Source organism: Schistocerca gregaria, chromosome 6 (assembly GCF_023897955.1).
Source record: "Schistocerca gregaria isolate iqSchGreg1 chromosome 6, iqSchGreg1.2, whole genome shotgun sequence".
Lineage (NCBI taxonomy): Eukaryota > Metazoa > Arthropoda > Insecta > Orthoptera > Acrididae > Schistocerca > Schistocerca gregaria.
In genome coordinates, this window is record NC_064925.1 from 452298926 (window position 1) to 452316781 (window position 17856).

General features: G+C 39.1%; 1 protein-coding gene across 1 annotated transcript in view; it reads left to right on the forward strand.

Annotated features, from left to right (window-relative positions):
- The first annotated feature begins 6181 nt into the window (after positions 1–6181).
- LOC126278168 (retinal rod rhodopsin-sensitive cGMP 3',5'-cyclic phosphodiesterase subunit delta) overlaps positions 6182–17856 on the forward strand; it is a 42206-nt gene continuing 30531 nt past the window's right edge. The window contains exons 1-4 of the mRNA XM_049978063.1: positions 6182–6408; positions 14394–14456; positions 14561–14696; positions 16544–16665. Coding sequence (XP_049834020.1) covers positions 6302–6408; positions 14394–14456; positions 14561–14696; positions 16544–16665 — 428 coding nt within the window. The 5' untranslated portion in view covers positions 6182–6301. The remainder of the gene's footprint in view (positions 6409–14393; positions 14457–14560; positions 14697–16543; positions 16666–17856) is intronic.

The following is a 17856-nucleotide window of genomic DNA, read 5'->3' on the forward strand; positions in this document are numbered from 1 at the left end:
AGAGGTAAAATAGTCCCCCATTCGGATCTCCGGGTGGGGACTACTCAGGAGGACGTCATTATCAGGAGAAAGAAAACTGGCATTCTACAGATCGGAGTGTGGAATGTCAGATCCCTTAATCGGGGAAGTAGGTTAGGAAATTTAAAAAGAGAAATGGATAGGTTAAAGTTAGATATAGTGGAAATTAGTGAAGTTCGGTGGCAGGAGGAACAAGACTTCTGGTCAGGTGACTGCAGGGTTATAAATACAAAATCAAATAGGGGTAATGCATGAGTAGGTTTAATAATGAATAAAAAATGGGAGTGCGGGTAAGCTACTACAAACAGCATAGTGAACGTATTATAGTGGCCAAGATAGACACGAAGCCCATGCCTACTACAGTAGTACAAGTTTATATGCCAACTAGCTCTGCCGATGAAGAAGAAATTGAAGGAATGTATGATGAGATAAAAGAAATTATTCAGGTAGTGAAGGGAGACAAACATTTAATAGTCATGGGTGACTGGAATTCGACAGTGGGGAAAGGGAGAAAAGGAAACATAGTAGGTGAATATGGATTGGGGCTAAGAAATGAAAGAGGAAGCTGTCTGGTAGAATTTTGCACAGAGCATAACTTAATCATAGCTAACACTTGGTTCAAGAATCATGAAAGAAGGTTGTATACATGGAAGAAGCCTGGAGATACTAAATTTAGGAACCCGGATTTAAATTGTAAGACATTTCCAGGGGCAGATGTGGACTCTGACCACAATCTATTGGTTATGAGCTGTAGATTAAAACTGAAGAAACTGCAAAAAGGTGGGTATTTAAGGAGATGGGACCTGGATAAACAGAAAGAACCAGAGGTTGTCCCGAGATTAAAGGAGAGTGTAAGGGAACAATTGACAGGAATGGGGGAAAGAAATACAGTAGAAGACGAATGCGTAGCTCTGAGGGAAGCTCTGAAGGCAGCAAGAGATCAAGCAGGTAAAAAGATGAGGGTTAGTAGAAATCCTTGGGTAACAGAAGAAATATTGAATTTAATTGATGAAAGGAGAAAATATAAAAATGCAGTAAATGAAGCACGCAAAAAGGATTACAAAAGTCTCAAAAATGAGATCGACAGGAAGTGCAAAATGACTAAGTAGGCATGGCTAGAGGGCAAAAGTAAGGATGTAGAGGCTTATCTCACTAGGGGTAAGATAGATACAGCCTACAGGAAAATTAAAGAGACCTTTGGAGAAAAGAGAGCCACTTGTATGAATATCAAGAGCTCTGATGGAAACCCAGTTCTGAGCAATGAGGGGAAAGCAGAAAGGTGGAAGGAGTATATAGAGGGTCTATACAAGGGCGATGTACTTGAGGACAATATTATGTAAATGGAAGAGGATGTAGATGAAGATGAAATGGGAGATACGATACTGCGTGAAGAGTTTGACAGAGCACTGAAAGACCTGAGTCGAAACAAGCCCCAGGAGTAGACAACATTCCATTAGAACTACTGACGGCTTTGGGAGAGCCAGTCCTGACAAAACTCTACCATCTAGTTAGCAAGATGTACGAGACAGGCGAAATACCCTCAGACTTCAAGAGGAATATTATAATTCCAATCCCAAAGAAAGCATGTGTTGACAGATGTGAAAATTACCGAACTATGTGTTTAATAAGTCACGGATGCTAAATACTAACGCGAATTATTTACAGTCGAATGGAAAAACTGGTAGAAGCCGAACTCGGGGAAGATCAGTTTGGATTCCGTATAAATACTGGAACACATGAGGCAATACTGACCTTACGACTTAGCTTAGAAGGAAGATTAAGGAAAGGCAAACCTACATTTCTAGCATTTGTAGACTTAAAGAAAGCTTTTGACAATGTTGCCTGGAATGCTCTCTTTCAAATTCTAAAGATGGCAGGGGTAAAATACAGGGAGCGAAAGGCTATTTACAATTTGTACAGAAACCAGATGGCAGTTATAAGAGTCAAGGGGCATGAAAGGGGTCAGTGGTTGGGAAGGTAGTGAGACAGGGTTGTAGCCTCTCCCCGATGTTATTCAATCTGTATATTGAGCAAGCAGTAAAGGAAACAAAAGAAAAATTTGGAGTAGGTATTAAAATCCAGGGAAAAGAAATAAAAACTTTGAGGTTCGCCGATGACACTGTAATTCTGTCAGAGACAGCAAAGGTCCTAGAAGAGAAGTTGAACGGAATGGACAGTGTCTTGAAAGGCGGATATAAGATGAACATCAACAAAAGCAAAACGAGGATAGTGAAATACAGTCAAATTAAGTCGGGTGATTCTGAGGGAATTAGATTAAGAAATGAGACACTTAAAGTAGTAAAGGAGTTTTGCTGTTTGGGAAGCAAAATAACTGATGATGGTCGAAGTAGAGAGGATATAAAATGTAGACTGGCAATGGCAAGGAAGGCGCTTCTGAAGAAGACAAATTTGTTAACATCGAGTATAAATGTCAGTGACAGGAAGTCGTTTCTGAAAGTATTTGTATGGAGTGTAGCCATGTATGGAATTGTAACATGGACGATAAATAGTTTAGACAAGAAGAGAATAGAAGCTTTCAAAATGTGGTGCTGCAAAAGAATGCTGAAGATTAGATGGGTAGATCACATAACTAATACGGAGGTATTGAATAGGATTGTGGGAAAGAGAAGTTTGTGGCACAACTTGACTAGAAGAAGGGATCGGTTGGTAGGACATGTCCTGAGGCATCAAGGGATCACAAATTTGTCATTGGAGGGCAGTGTGGAGGGTAAAAATCGTAGAGGGAGACCAAGAGATGAATACACTAAGCAGATTCAGAAGGAGGTAGGTTGCAGTAGGTACTGGGAGATGAAGGAGCTCACGCAGGATAGATTAGCGTGGAGAACTGCATCAAACCAGTCTCAGGACTGAAGACCACAACAACAACAGGTAAGGACGGCAAAAAAACTGTAATATGAATGACCATTTTACCAGAAAAACAAAAATTTACATATAACCCAAATCAACACATATCTGTGCCCAAAAGGTACTTTCCACATGGGAGTTAAGCATTACAACAAATTATCGAAACACAAAAGCTATTACTGAGGTCAAAAGCTTCTAAAAATCTCTGTAGTCGTATTTACAGCATCACTACTTTTACTCCACTGCAGAATATTTAAATTTATGAAGCGTGCTATATAAATACTTAACCAATAAAGTGTTTTATGCAACCTTAAATAACTATGCCTAGAAATCACTTTCAGAAATGTACTTGTAACTTGACTTGTCCAATGCTTTACTAAAAAATTATTTTGTAGACAACAGGACCAATAAATACAATACAATACAATACAAAACAATCATGTAGGTTCAGTTGTAGTTAAAACAAGTGAGAGACTTTGGTCTTTTGGTAGAATTCTAGGGAAATGATGTTAGGCCACAAATGAGACTGCTTAAAAAACATTCATGCAAACGATCCTAACATATTGTTCAGTTGCCTGGACCTCAAACCAAATAGGACCAACAGGAGATTCTGAACGTATATGAAGAAGGACAACACGAATGATCACTGGTTTGCTTGACCCATGGGGGAATGTCATGAACATGCTGAAGAAACGGAACTGGGACACACATGAAGATAGACACAACTGTCCAGAGAAAGCTTACTTTCAAGTTTCAAGAACCAACTTTAAAAAATGAAGACTCTAGGCATACGGTGTACTACAATCCCCTAAATATCAAAGGGATCATGAGGACAAGATAATGAGGGCATGCTGAAAACTAATGCCCCCGAATTTCTTATGTGAAAACTCTTTAGGCTTTTTTAAATAAAATAAACATTATTAACATTCTACATCTTTATTCTTCATTTCTACATATTCTACATATTTGTAGCCCTCTGCCATTGGAGGGTTACAAATTGTAGCCTGTAACACGCCAATGTGTAACGCAACTATGTGGGTGCGTGAGAAACAGTGCACGATAATCCAGTATCGAATCTGAAGAGTTCGTCCACGCATGGAGCACCCTCTCCTTCAGTGTGACGATGCCAGAGCACACATCAGCGCTGTGACATCTCCATCAGTCTGATGCCCGGCACACTGTCATCGATCATCCTCCATACAGTCCCAACCTGGCCCCATCCGATTTTCATCTGTTTCCAGAACTCAAAGAACTTCACTTTGATAGTGATGAAGCAGAGCAATCGAGTGACGTTGTGGCTGCATCAACGAAATCAAACAGTCCACAGTGATGGTGTGGTAGTCGCTAGAAGAATGTCTGTGAATGCAGTATTATTCTGTGATGATGAGCGCACAGACAATCTGCTTTCCTCTTTGATTTTTATTAGTATTCTTTGTATTGACTTAGATTTTTCATTTGACTGGTACTGGAACTTAAGAAAATAAAAAGTTATTGTCTGACTACCACGTTGTATCTCTTTAGCAGATAGAGATGAACTGTAGTTGGTGTGACTTGACAGAGTCTCTCATGTGTACATGACTTTAGATCTTTGTACACGGATATAGTTAACACCCCATGTCTCAAGGCAGTGGAATATTCTCAAAATTGGCCAACCTCTGTGGGTTCTACCATCATCATACCACAGCTTACCGCCAAACAAGCAGTGGAATGGTGGAACACTGGTATAGAACGTTACAAGCCACGTTAATGTGCCATGTGCAGTCTCGGTCATTAGCATTGCCACTGGTTTTGTTAGTCCTTGGTACAGTATTAAATGCAGATTTAGGAGCATCCACTGCAGAATTTGTTCATGGTGAACCCTTAAGACAGCCCGCACAATTTTTCACCAATCTGCTGTCCCAAGAAATGGGGCAGTAACTACATTTGCGCTCAAAGATCTGCGGTCATGTACACATGTGACGCTATGGAGAGACACTGTCAAGTCACCGCTGCAATCCTCATATTCTGAACCCTACAGAGTTCTCTCACAGGATTAACATACCACGCATATAGATGAAAATGGGAAGACCCAACTGTATTGTTGGAACACGTCAAAACTGCATATATATTACCGACGGAAGAGGCTGTATGTGCTGAACACGACATGTCACCTTCCAAATTACTGGACATGGGTGACAGTGTCGCAGTACCACAAGAGGAAGTAGCACGATTACTGCCAGCACCGGAGCCTGAAGAAGTTGAACCAACGCCTTCAGAACACACAAGAGCTGGACGTTGGGTGAAATATAAATAGCTCTGCATTCCTGGAGCTCCCCCGGGCCCGGGGGGGGGGGGGGGGGGGTCTGTTTGGGAGTCAGGAGTCGCCAGAAGAACATCTGTGCATACACAATGAAACGCAGTATTATTCGGTGGCGATGAGCGCACACACAATCTGCTTTCCTCTTTGATTTTTATTGGTATTCTTTGTATTGACTCAGATTTTTCAGTTGATTGGTGTTCGAGCTTCAGGAAATAAGAAGTTAATGTCTGACTACTACGTTGCATCTCTTTAGCAGACGGAGATAAGCTGTAATTGGCTAAAACGGATTCAAAAATCTGGTCTCTCTTTGGGAGAAATGTGTTCGTCCCAAAGGTGACTATACTGAGCCATAAACGTGTAGGCGTGAAGAATAAAGGTGTCGACTGTCAATAACGTTTGTTATATTTACAAAGCTTTAAGAGGTTTCAGATAAAAAATTAGGAGGCATTTTTACTTTTCAGTGCGCCCTCCTAGATTATTACACTGCGCCCAGAGACGTTTAAACATTCATTCCTCCTCTTTTTCTTAAAAAAAAGTTATGGATTGCTAACAGTAATTTTTATGTATCAAAATCCAGTTTGCGAAAAGCCTTGTTGTTCTTAGTCGATGGGACTTCACAACCCGTGGAAATGGGGTTAATATTTCTTCCTTGTTGTGTGTGTGTAGTGAGTGAAGTGTTATGAAAGAATGCGTGTAGTGTGTGCAGTGACTGATAGTTAACTGTGTGGCATTACATTTTTTAATAAGTTATTTGCAAAAAAGGTATTGTAGACCAGGAGTAAATCTAATGAGTGTCTCTAACTAGAAGTCTGTAAACATATGTGTATACGAATTAGCTTATTTTAAATTGATCTACACTTGTAAATACTTTGACATGTCTTACATCCTTGTAAAAAGAGATCTACCTGCGGATGAATAAAACTACTACTACTTCGTTTCTAGCATTGTCAACACGCGCATGCGCTTGCGCATGCGTGTCCACCTATGTAGTAATATCTTCGAAAACGTTTTTCTTTGTGTCAGTGTGTGTTCTGCTACCTGCTGTGGTTGTTTATGGATGTAGCCCGCTGCAGGCCTACAATTGTGTTTATAGTTGTGTTGTGAGTTCAATGTTCGATTATGGAGGACAGCACAGAATCAGCAGCAGAAACGACAGTAGAGTCGGAGGATTCAGAACTCACTAAGGCACCGCATAGGGGTGAAGAGATTATGAAAGGGTTCCAGGTGTATCCTTTCAAGTGTTCCGTGCCACAGATGCATTTTTTGTTGCTTCGTCTGCATGTTTATAATATGTCTGCCCCTGTATGAAAGTAGGATGTTACACGTAACGGAAAGTTGTAACAGGAGGTGTTTTCTCTGTGTGTTATTTCAGGAGGGTCCAGTATCGCATAGCGGACCCTCCTTTCCGTTCTTCGTTGTTTATTTACAATAAATATGAATAAGAAGCATCAGAGTACTCGCTGGCGCCTTGCCCATAACCCAATATAGGTTTTTGAATTTACCTAGCATTTTTTAGTTTTTATGTCTAAATTTGCGTTAAATGTGCCGTGATCGTAGACATTAGGCTACGCTACAGGTCAGTCTGTTACCACAACCTGTATTTGGTATCCACATTCGTTGCCTTCATCAACTCTCAACCAATTATGATGTTGCCACCTAACCTTGACATCGGACCATGCTACAGATCAGTGTGTCACCCCAAACAAGATATCTGGGTGGCCTAATATCATGCCCTAGCAGTTTTTAGATAATTTTCTGAGGGCCCTATTAAAGAAGAAAGAAAGGCCTGTCAACTAACTGCTCCTTTCCACTAGAAGCAAAACTCATTGTTATAACGATGGCTATCAGTACTGCTATACTGATGTGTGAGACTTGTGAACAAGGAATCCACTGTGTAAATCATTCACCTGTGTATTCAAGGCTAGAATTGGGTCAACAGAAGTGTCCGATGCCACTCGTCGGCTTTGACGTGATGTGGCGTGTGACGTCACGACGCCGCGGAGTTTGGTTTGTGAGCGTGCCGTATTTTGTAGGTGTCGTTGAGTTGCTGTTTGTGGTACCCTCTCGTAGTGTGTTTAGGGGTTTTGTGTTGTGTGGCGTATTGGGCTCAGTTTGGTGTTACTGCTTGTTCTGGGTGCTTCTGGTTTTGGCTGTGTATGGAGAGGAATTGTTTTCAGTGAGTTACCGATTTAGTGTTTGTTGTGTGACAATTATTGTAATGGTGTTCGCTATAGGTTGTGTGTTAATTTGAGTAAGTTAATTTGTTGCTGCTATTGTTAGGTATGGATATGACTGACAACATTAAGTGTGCATTTGCATGCTGAGATGGGGGCGGGTCCAATGGATCTGATTAAGTTTCTGCAGCTGTTCGGCTTGTTGGCAGAGGTCGTGAAGTTTGTTGTTTGTGGTCATTACATGAAACTGGCAAAAGTACTGGTTCGAGAAGTCTAGGTTGGTCATGCACGAGATTGTGATGTAGACATACTACTTTTGTTATAAATCCTCTCCCAGTTTTTGTAAACCTGAGACGGTGTGACATAGAGGAGTGTGCTTGGCTGGTTTTCATTTTGTCTTGAAGTGTGTTCGGAGTTTATTAAGTACAGGGGTAAGTTGGGTGGGCCTGGGGTTGTGGCGGAGGTGGACATGTTGCAGTTTGGAAAAAGAAAACATGGGAGGGGGTAAGCCTGTGGTTGGTGTCTGGGTGTGGGGGAGGGGGTTGTATCAGGGGGTGGGTCTTCGGAATGTGCTTTTAGGGTTTTGGAGGGGCAGCCCAAGAGGGAATTAGTGGGGTTAATTGACGATTTTATAGAATCGGGTTCTACTGTAGTTTCTGACACTTTCTCTTCTTATAGGGGGTTGGGTGAAAGGGGGTACAATCATTTAGTAGTGAACCAGTTGAGTTGTAGTGTGTGATTGAAATTTGTGGTTTTTTTTTGGGGGGGGGGGGGGGTGAGATAGGAAGGGAAGCGTTAGATTGCAGTGTGTAGTTGTGGCTTCGGGTGTTCTGGTATCAGGAGCAGCAGTTGAACTATGTAGGTCAAGGGAAGTGTTAGATTCCAATTTTTTTGCAGGTGTTGGTTTGGTGGTATTAAACGTTCAGTGGTGGTGTAATTTTTGGGGTCTTACAAGATGGTATCAGAATTGCAGTTTAGATATGGAGGTCAAGTGAAGTGTCCGATTCCAGAGGATATTGTGTTTAGTGGAATTTGGGGAGTTTTGTGTTGTCGTTTTTTTTTCATTGTTTTGTGTAATTTGGTATGGTGGTGTCTAAATTTGTTTATATTTAATTTGTCCCCACCCAAAAACCTTCAATTTACCACACTTTTCCTGTTAGTTTGATTAGGTTTTTTGTGGAAGGTGGGTGTGTTAGATTTTCAACGTGTTTTCATATTTGTTGTTGTGTTTACGGAATGACGTCATAGGCACCATATTGGAGTCGTTGTGGCTGGTCATTTCTGCCATTTGTGACGTCATGGGTCAAAGCAGACAGGTGGAATCGGATGCTTCCATATTTCCCTGGTATTTGCATGTTTATAGCAAAAAGAAGCTTTAATTTATGTACAGTTTTATTGTTTAATTTCCATCAAAGAATAAAATTCAGAAAACTATTTTGGTCCACCAAAAGGTTTTGAACTACATGGTGTAGCTAACAGAATACTAGTGACGACAATCTAAATTAAAATTATGAGGCCACTCTTTACAGTTTACATGAACAGCCATGGTCTCTAGAGGGAGAAGATTCATAAAATATTCTTTTGAAGTCGTGAATAACACACTACATGATTTCTTATGTTTCACAGCCTAAAGCAAGACATTGGACTTGTCAAACCAAGTGAGGTGGTGCAGTGGTTAGCACATAGGATTTGAATTTCAGAGGATTGTGGCACAATTCCGCAATCAGCCAGCCAGATCAAAGTTTTCTGTGATTTCCCTAAATCTATCCAGGCAAATGCCAGATTGGTTCCTTTGAAAGGGAATGCCTGATTTCCTTCCCTGTCCTTGAAACATTCTGAATGTGTACTCCATCTCTAATGGCCACAAGGCATTAAACCCTAATCATCCTTCGTTACTCTTCTCAGTATTTATAAAATCCATATCAGGTCATAATGGTACTATTTTCTAAAATGTGTTCGCAAATTTGCATTGCTTGCTGTGAGGATCTTTTTTTTCCAGTGGGGAAGAGAATAGCTTTACTACGTGTCATAGATGAAACACAGTGTGGCTATATATCGTGCTGATTTTAAACCAAATTTGCAATAGTGATTTCTTACTGCACTGGATAATTTTCGACAATGTTTGCCTATCGAAGCTGCGAGCTCCAAACAATAGATATCGAATTGCGATTCTAATCAATCAAGCTACTAGTAGCGGGCTTTATGAGCTGTGTTTACAGTGGTCACTACAGCAACAACAAAAAAAGTGTGTTGACTAAAGTGCTTGTAATTGCAAATTAAATGGCTTACCTCACTCATCATGTTCCACATCATAACAGCTACTGTACCATGCAATTGATCAATGAAACACGCAACCAACTAACTAACTAATTGAACTGACATTGTTGTCGTTAGGAATTCGATTTGATATATATGCTACGGGAAGCATTCCCTTTTGGCCATAACCTTGGTTAGACTCTGCGTATGTCATGCAAAGATATGTGTAGTGTGTCACATGCATCAACTTTTCCTTGCAACCACAAGTTATGGAAATACAGATACTGAAACAAGTGCAGTTGTTCTCTTCCTGCCAGACACCCTGCTCTTTTAAGCACGGGTTTCAAAAATTTCACTAATTTCATCAGTCACTCAATGTTCTGTGTGTGCACACTGGGAACATTGGAAGGCATGAACATTACACAATGGTTCACGAACTCGTCGTTGAATCCTTGTGCTTTCAGTGTGTTGTATAATTGAAAGCTGTCTATAATCACTTTGCTACCATAAGTGCTTTATCAAACTGACTAAAATCACCTTGTCTCTGGAGAACACACTTACCACTAAACACTTGCAGAACTCTCGAACTATATCACCAAATACCCAAATATATTTGATTTCATTCTTTTAAGGTCATCCTCTGTCGTTTTTCCTTCTTGTTATGTGTGAGTCATCCTCTTCAACAACTTTATTTGGTCCACCAATTGATACACTCTCGTTCGTCACTATTACATAACACACTTCTGTGCAAAATCCAAAACAGTCGCACACGGTATTGGTAGACAAATCAGTTGCTTGCACAGTGTAGTCCCTAATCCAGGAAGATACAAGAAATATGCTGCTCTGGATGGATAACTTTGAATAGTCAAACCATGTATTCTTCCTGATAGTCATTTGTGTACCACAGTTTCCATAGTGAAGTTGTAAAGATATTTCATAATCAGAACTCTTCTTCCAAGCTTTTACAGACTTTGCACCACCGCAGTCTACACAGTCCGTCCTTTTGTCATCCAGTATGAGTCCATATTTTTGGCAAAAATTCAAACAATTTTGTACATTACATAAGTATTGAATTAGATATTACCATGTGAGGCAATCGGTCGAAGAAACATCTACTACACAGACATCCCAACTGACTACAGACATAAATCATGTACTTTCCCTAGCAATCACAAATAATTTATCATAACGCCCGCCAGCACAGTCATGTGACCGATTTAAAATTGCACGTTCGCTACCTATAAGTTTGGAGGCCACAGCTTCGATAGGCAAACATTCTTGGAAATTACGCTGCACTGAAGCAGATTATCCATTTTCAAATCAATCCATAAGTCTTGGCCTTTTCATTTTTTACTCAAGCACATAATTGGCTTTGATAAGAAGCAGAGCTTCCATGGGTAGCACCAGTTGTATGCTTCCCCAGGCAATAAAACAGTATTTTCCAACTTGTTACAGATCCGAGGCTTGGGTTGGTATTCAAGGCTTGAATTTCCCTACCTACAACCATACTCTCCATTCCTCTGTGAACTGTGACATAAAGGTTTCTCCTGTTCTTTTGACATATGGAGCACAGGAAGAATGGCTTCTTAAATGCCACTGTGAACACTACGGTTAGTCTAGTCTTGTCTTTTTGGAGCCTACTGGATCTGTATGGAGGGGATTGTAGTACAGTCGTAGATTCGTTACGTAACATTGGGTCTAGAAACTTTGTCACCCATCCCCAGCATTATGCTTTCCCATGGGTAACTGAAGCCTTCGAGCATTCATGCTTTCCATATTTGTATTGTCTCACGATTCCCTGAATGTCCTAATTGGTATAGGTGCCATTCCCTTGAGTAATATAATGGTATGGTCACATGAGTGGTTCGTAAGCTTTTGTAGAGTCACTGCATTTTCTCAGAACTCTGTCAAAGAACTGAAGTCTGCCCCTTTCTTTATGTGCAATTAAGCCTATCTTATTATTCTATTCCACTTCCCTACAGATTGTTACACCTAGATATTTCTGAGATGATTGGCTCCAACTGTGCTTCTTTGCTATTGTAGTCATAGGATTTCCGAACATTTAGAGCAAGTTAACATAATTTTACAAATTTGAAATCTTTTTGAGATCTGTCTGAATATTGTTGCAGCTGTTTTCCAAATCATACTCCATGATAGATAATTGCATAATCTCCAAAATATCTGAGCTTACTATTATTGTGCCCCCCAGGCGATTAACGTGAAAAATAAACAGAAGGGGCACACCTAAAGTTACTTCAATCTGTGTTGATGACTTTTCACCTGAGATAGCATAATGCATCCTCCCTCTCAAGAAATCCTCAGTCCAGTCACAAATTTTGTTTGCTACCCCATATGATCATACTTTTGGTAATAAACGTCGGTGTAGCACCAAGTTGGATGCTGTACAGAACTCAACAAAAACTGCAACTACCAGATTGTGTTGATCAGTGGCTTTCTCAGCATCAAGTGAGAAAAGCATGACTTGGGTTTTGAATGACTTGCTTTTGAAACCCGTGCTGGTTAACTCTGAAAAAGTCATTCTGTTTAAGCTACCCTTTTGAAGGTTGAGCTCAAAATGTGATCTAAGATTCTACAGATGAGGGATGTCAATGATATTTGGTGGTAGACTTGTGGAACATTTCTATCACACTTTTCTTCTCTAACAGATCTGTACTTCATCACCAACGGGAATGAAATTGCTGTAGTACACACTGTATAATTCTGTGGTGAAGAGATTTGCAGCACATAAACTGCCAGTTTGCGTAGAATTGATGTGTAAATGTTGGGACACAAGTGTGAACAATTTTTCCCTTTGCATTCCTTGAATATCATTTTTTAATACGTGAAAGGTTTATGCATTTTACAGAACTTTATCTTACAGGGCTGTGAGTATTCCTAGTATTGAGTAGCATTTCTTCACGTCCAGATTACTTTATATCTGTTGTCAGGCTGTGTAAATCTACAGACTTTGTTTTAACAAGTCAAAAAATAAACACTGCACCAGTTACATTTTTTCATGCATAGCACAACATGTTTCAGGAACGCAAACCCGTTTTCAAGTGCAAACATTTTCATTGGTATCCCAGAACAATACACACCAAGGAATCTCATATGACACCAACATAAATAGTTCCACTAGAAAATGGGAATAAATTCCTAAAAGTGGTGTATTATGTGTGAAAAAATGTAACTGACACAGTGTTTTCTGATTTAAATGTTAATGACACAGTTTCAGGCTTTTCAGAATACTTTGATTATTATGAATGAAATTAAGACATTATTTTAGTTGCAATAGCGTACACAGTGATCACAATTTTTTTGTGTAATGACAGTCTGCCACACTAGCTGTCATTGGTTGGAATAGTTTGTTCTGTCCACCTCTTCTGTGACCTCTTTTTGTTCAGCAGGATTAAGGGAATTCCTTAATGATCGTGCCGGAAAAACTTACTACATTGTCCTCAAAGACAAATGTGGTATAGCCTATGACAGTTTATTCTGTTTGGGCTTTAGCTGGTTAGAGATAAAAAGCTGGTCCTTGTCATCTTCAAATTGAGCATTCTGGTTAAGAGAGTCAAACCTGACAGGAAAACAGTCAAGCCTAAGCCTCAAGGCTGGGTAAAGGGAGACGAACCGTGTGCAGCATTTGTAGCACAGGCGAATGACAGTTTCGTTATTGAGAATCCAGAGCTGCCTTATGCAGAACTGCATTCACAATAATGTATAGTTTCAGCTGTGAAAAATTTTCAGGTTACTGTCTGAAATATGTGTTAGGTACATAATACTCAAAATGTAACACAACCATTGGTTGGTCACTTAGGTACATAATACTCAAAATGTAACACTATCATTGGTTGGTCACTCAGAAGAAAAAAGAGGACACTTGCACAGTACAACTGATTTCAATCCAATTTTGTGTGGAGATACCTTGAACATTGTGGAAGAACGTGGGTTACTTTAGAAAGTGTGTAGTACATGATGTTCATTGATTTGAATAATATGATTTGAATTTGTGAAATTCTTTTATTGGTTGTTATGTTCTACAAAATATGATTCTACATAATGAATGCAATGCTTATACAATCCGCAACATGTATAATCCGTACTTCCATGCTAATGCAAAAGTAACTGTCTGTTATGTTTTGCAGTTAACTAGGCTACTGAAAGAAAAAAGAACAAAATCTAACAGGGTGAGGTAGGGAATGTAACATATTGTTTTAGAGTAAATATAAACCATGTTAAAAACTATGAAATTTGTTGCATAATTTACATTTTGTACAGTGCAGTGTGCAGCTACTTCAGTAGCATGACGGAATTATGCATGCGCCTGTCCATGCCCATCTGGTGCATTGTGCATTGGGAGGGGGGGGGGGGGGGCGCAGGGTGCATCACGAGCTATGTTTACCCAAACAGGCAGATGTGAGGACAGCTGATATTGCATTTGCAATAGTTTACATACTCACCATAACAAAGGTATTGGTATGTGAACAGAGCTACAGGTAACAGCTAGATGTTTTAGATTTTGTATTTCACCTGTAATAAGCCAAACGTTCTCTTGAATATGCCTACATTACCAAAACTCTAGTGTACTGGTAGATACCAAAGAAATGTATATTTTAACCCAGGAAATGGTGGGTTATAATTCAGACAGTTTTTAACATTACGTGTGTGTTATCCCATGGTAAAAACACACACCTGTAGAAAATGGTTGTCAGTGATAACTTGGTATTAAGTGAATGTTTGTCACTATCCTTCACCTGTTTATTCCTAACAAATATATTCAGTAACTGGATGGTATTAAGAGATGCTGACACAGGAAAAATTCTGTGGCAAGGCTATCAAGATTTGTAAGTTACCCTTCACAAAAATTGGCAATTGTGTGTTTATATATTTGGTTCATTTGACCTCACATTGCATAATTCCTATTTATTATGTACGTATAATGTTCCAGGTCAGTACCAGACGTCGAACATGAAGCAAGAGTTCCAAAGAAGATCCTAAAGTGCCGAGCAGTCTCAAGAGAAATAAATTTTTCATCTGCTGAAGCAATGGAGAAGTTTAGATTAGAACAGAAAGTGCTATTTAAGGTCTGAAATAATACACTTGGTATCCTTGAGCTAGTTGTATTTTTTTTATTGTTCATGCAAAGGTAGTTGCACTTCTGTAGTAATATTAGTTGGAAGAACTGTTCACTCCTCTGTGTAAGAAGCCTATCCATGTCAGTTCCAGAAGTGGGCTAAAGCAGCAGAAGAATTAAATGATTTTAATCATGGCTCTTTCAGATTTCTGAACTGCACTATAAAGAAGCATTAGATTATTTCATTCTTGACTCTCTTGGATTTCTGAGCTGCAATGTAAAGATAAATGTCAGGTAGGGACATGTGCTGGTAATACCAAAGGGAGGGATAAGTTGTTTGTAAATGGGACTTATGAAATATACAGATTATGGGACAAGAAATGACTGAAAAAATCAAGGTGTATTAAAAATGTGAAAGCTTGAATTTCATCCACAACTACTTCCATTACTTGTTTTCGGACTTGTTAATTTTGTCTGATACACATGTGGGATATAATAGAGAAAATCTACTTACCAAGTAAAAGCAGATGGAAAAACAAAGGAAAAGATAACTTCGTCAATAAGATTAAGGTTTGACTCTTCAAGCTTTCCCGTGGATATCTTGTAAATAGTCTTCACGGGTTTGCTGTCCGGCAACAGACCTGTGAAGGCTATTAACAAGATTAAGATTTCCTGAATTGATACTCTACAAGGCAGTCCATTCTGTGAAGCCTTGTTTCCACACAATCTAAAATAATTTTTCATCCACAGTAATCTGACATCCATAAAAATGTAGGATCCCAACAAGAGCTTTTAATAATAAGAAATATGTGAAGCTGACATACTTTTCACTCATGATGTTTAACTAGTGTGTTTAAGCACAGAGAGTAACAAAAATCAGAGTGGAGAATAAGTGCTAAAGGAAAAGAAACTAATAAATCGGTCATATGCCTTTGGCCAAGAATAGAACAGACTCAGTAGAACTTTGAATTGAGTTAAGGATAAGAAAAAACAAAGATGTAAGTAAGCGAGATTGGTAGATAACAGAATAGTGACTTTTGAATGTCACAGTAGTTTATTCTCTTATGCAGCAATTAATATTACTTGAAGTGGCTGAACAAATGAAGACACCAAAGGTAAAGTGGCACATATGAAACAAGCTTTCAGTAACTAAAGAGCTCTTTTACTGTCAGAAATGAAGAGAGTATTGTGGGAAAAAGTTGCTGAAACTATAAATCTTGTGTACAATATCGTATGAAGTGCATCATGATATTACAAAAAAAGAAATGAAAAGTGTTTTATATGTGGTACTACAGAATACTACTATACTAAAAATTTATTGACTGGGCAAAATATAAGGTGACAGGTCTCGAGAAAACCATAAGTTGAGAAAGCAGTCCTAAGGAAACCATTCCCATAAGGAGAATTTCAAATTTCCTTGCATGAAATATACAATTATCATATGTTCGCCACATATATATAACTAATGAGGCAGCATGTCATTTCAGGATCTTGTGTTGTCTAAATAAATAACCAACAGTCTTATATTCATTGAGATAAAACTTCTTTTTTTTCGCTTCTGGCAGTACATTTATCACAGTGAAGTGTACAAGAAAGACAACAGAAGTAATGAAAAAAAAAGCTTAGCTTTGTTATTGATTGGTCTATTGCTACAGTTTCTGAGGTTTTCCAACTGTGAATAGTGCAAGGTATATTTTTGAATTATCAGATGGCGTTACGGTTCCATTTTAACTGACAGTATTTTTGCAGTTGATATAGAGCACATTGTATTATCAGACCATAATAAATTTTGAGATGAATGAAAATAAAATCATATAGAATGTTCTACATTTAATTTCAGAAATTTGTCAATTGCAGGGACGATGCCTAGAAGAATGGTTTTTTGAGTTTGGATATGTTATCCCGAATTCTACCAATACATGGCAGTCTATGTTTGAAGCAGCCCCTGAGTCACAGATGATGCCTGCTAACGTGCTGAAGTGAGTGCTGCAATCAGTGCTTATAATATTGTAACATAGGTTTTATCGAAGCTGTTGGCTTGAAAAGTGAATCTTTGTCTTATGTTTCAGCAGTAATGTTATGCGATGAACAATAATTGCCCTCTCCCTCCTCCAGAACTCTGTCACGATATTAGCAGATGAGATGTATGCCACACAAAGAACCTTTTCCTTGATAACTATGGAATGTTGTACACTGGCAAGTAGCATGGGCCCCTGAACACTAGTGATCATATAGATGCTCCACCACTGAGTTTCCTGTTTTCTGTTGGTGATTTTAAACCTATAACAGAACATCCGCTCCTTATCTTGGTAGCTTTACACAGTTCTGGCTGGTAAGTTTTGTTTGGATACTTCGTGACCTCATTTTGCTGCATTCAACTTCCCTTTAGGTCTTACTGCTCATCAGCATTGGCAACACAGTGTTTTCCTCAGTATGTATTCTATAAATTAAATGTCAGATTGGCGTAGTCACAGTGCAAAAGAGAGCGTGGAGATACTCGCAGAGAACGACAGTGAGGACAAATTATTTGATGTTGACATTAGTTATAATTCTCCCATAGATTCTAAAAGCCAGTCCCAAGGCATGTAACATCTACTTAAGCAGATGCAGCACAGCAGTCTTTTGTTTCAACAAGAGATTTAGTTGATAGCCCAAAGAATCTGAAAGTGACACCATCTTTCAGAATTGGCTATGAAAATTGTACCAAACACTACTGAAGAAAAAGCCATCTGTACATCTCTGCAGATTTTATTACAACTGTAAGTTCACAGGGAAGCTGCAAGCCAGAAACTAATTTTTACGCCTATAGTAATATACATCTCTGCAGTGACAAAATTTCGAGTAACAGAAGGAGACATCATAGAAAACACTCTAGAATTCGGCACACGATGAGGCAGGCACTGGTGTAATCCCAGCACAGGTAGAACCTTAGGCACAGGCTACTTAGTGCAGGTTTACTCACTAGGCAATAATGTTTCAGCAATCAGTGTGTTATGTAGCAATAACTTCTACAGCAGCCAGTGGTTTAACATAGTAATGGATAACAGGGCATCGTGGAATCTTTCATAATGGAATAGTTGCCCACATAGCAAACATCTACATATCTCAACTGGAACAATAAATGGTACTAATCTCTGCAGCACAAATGGAGACATTTACCAACAATCTAG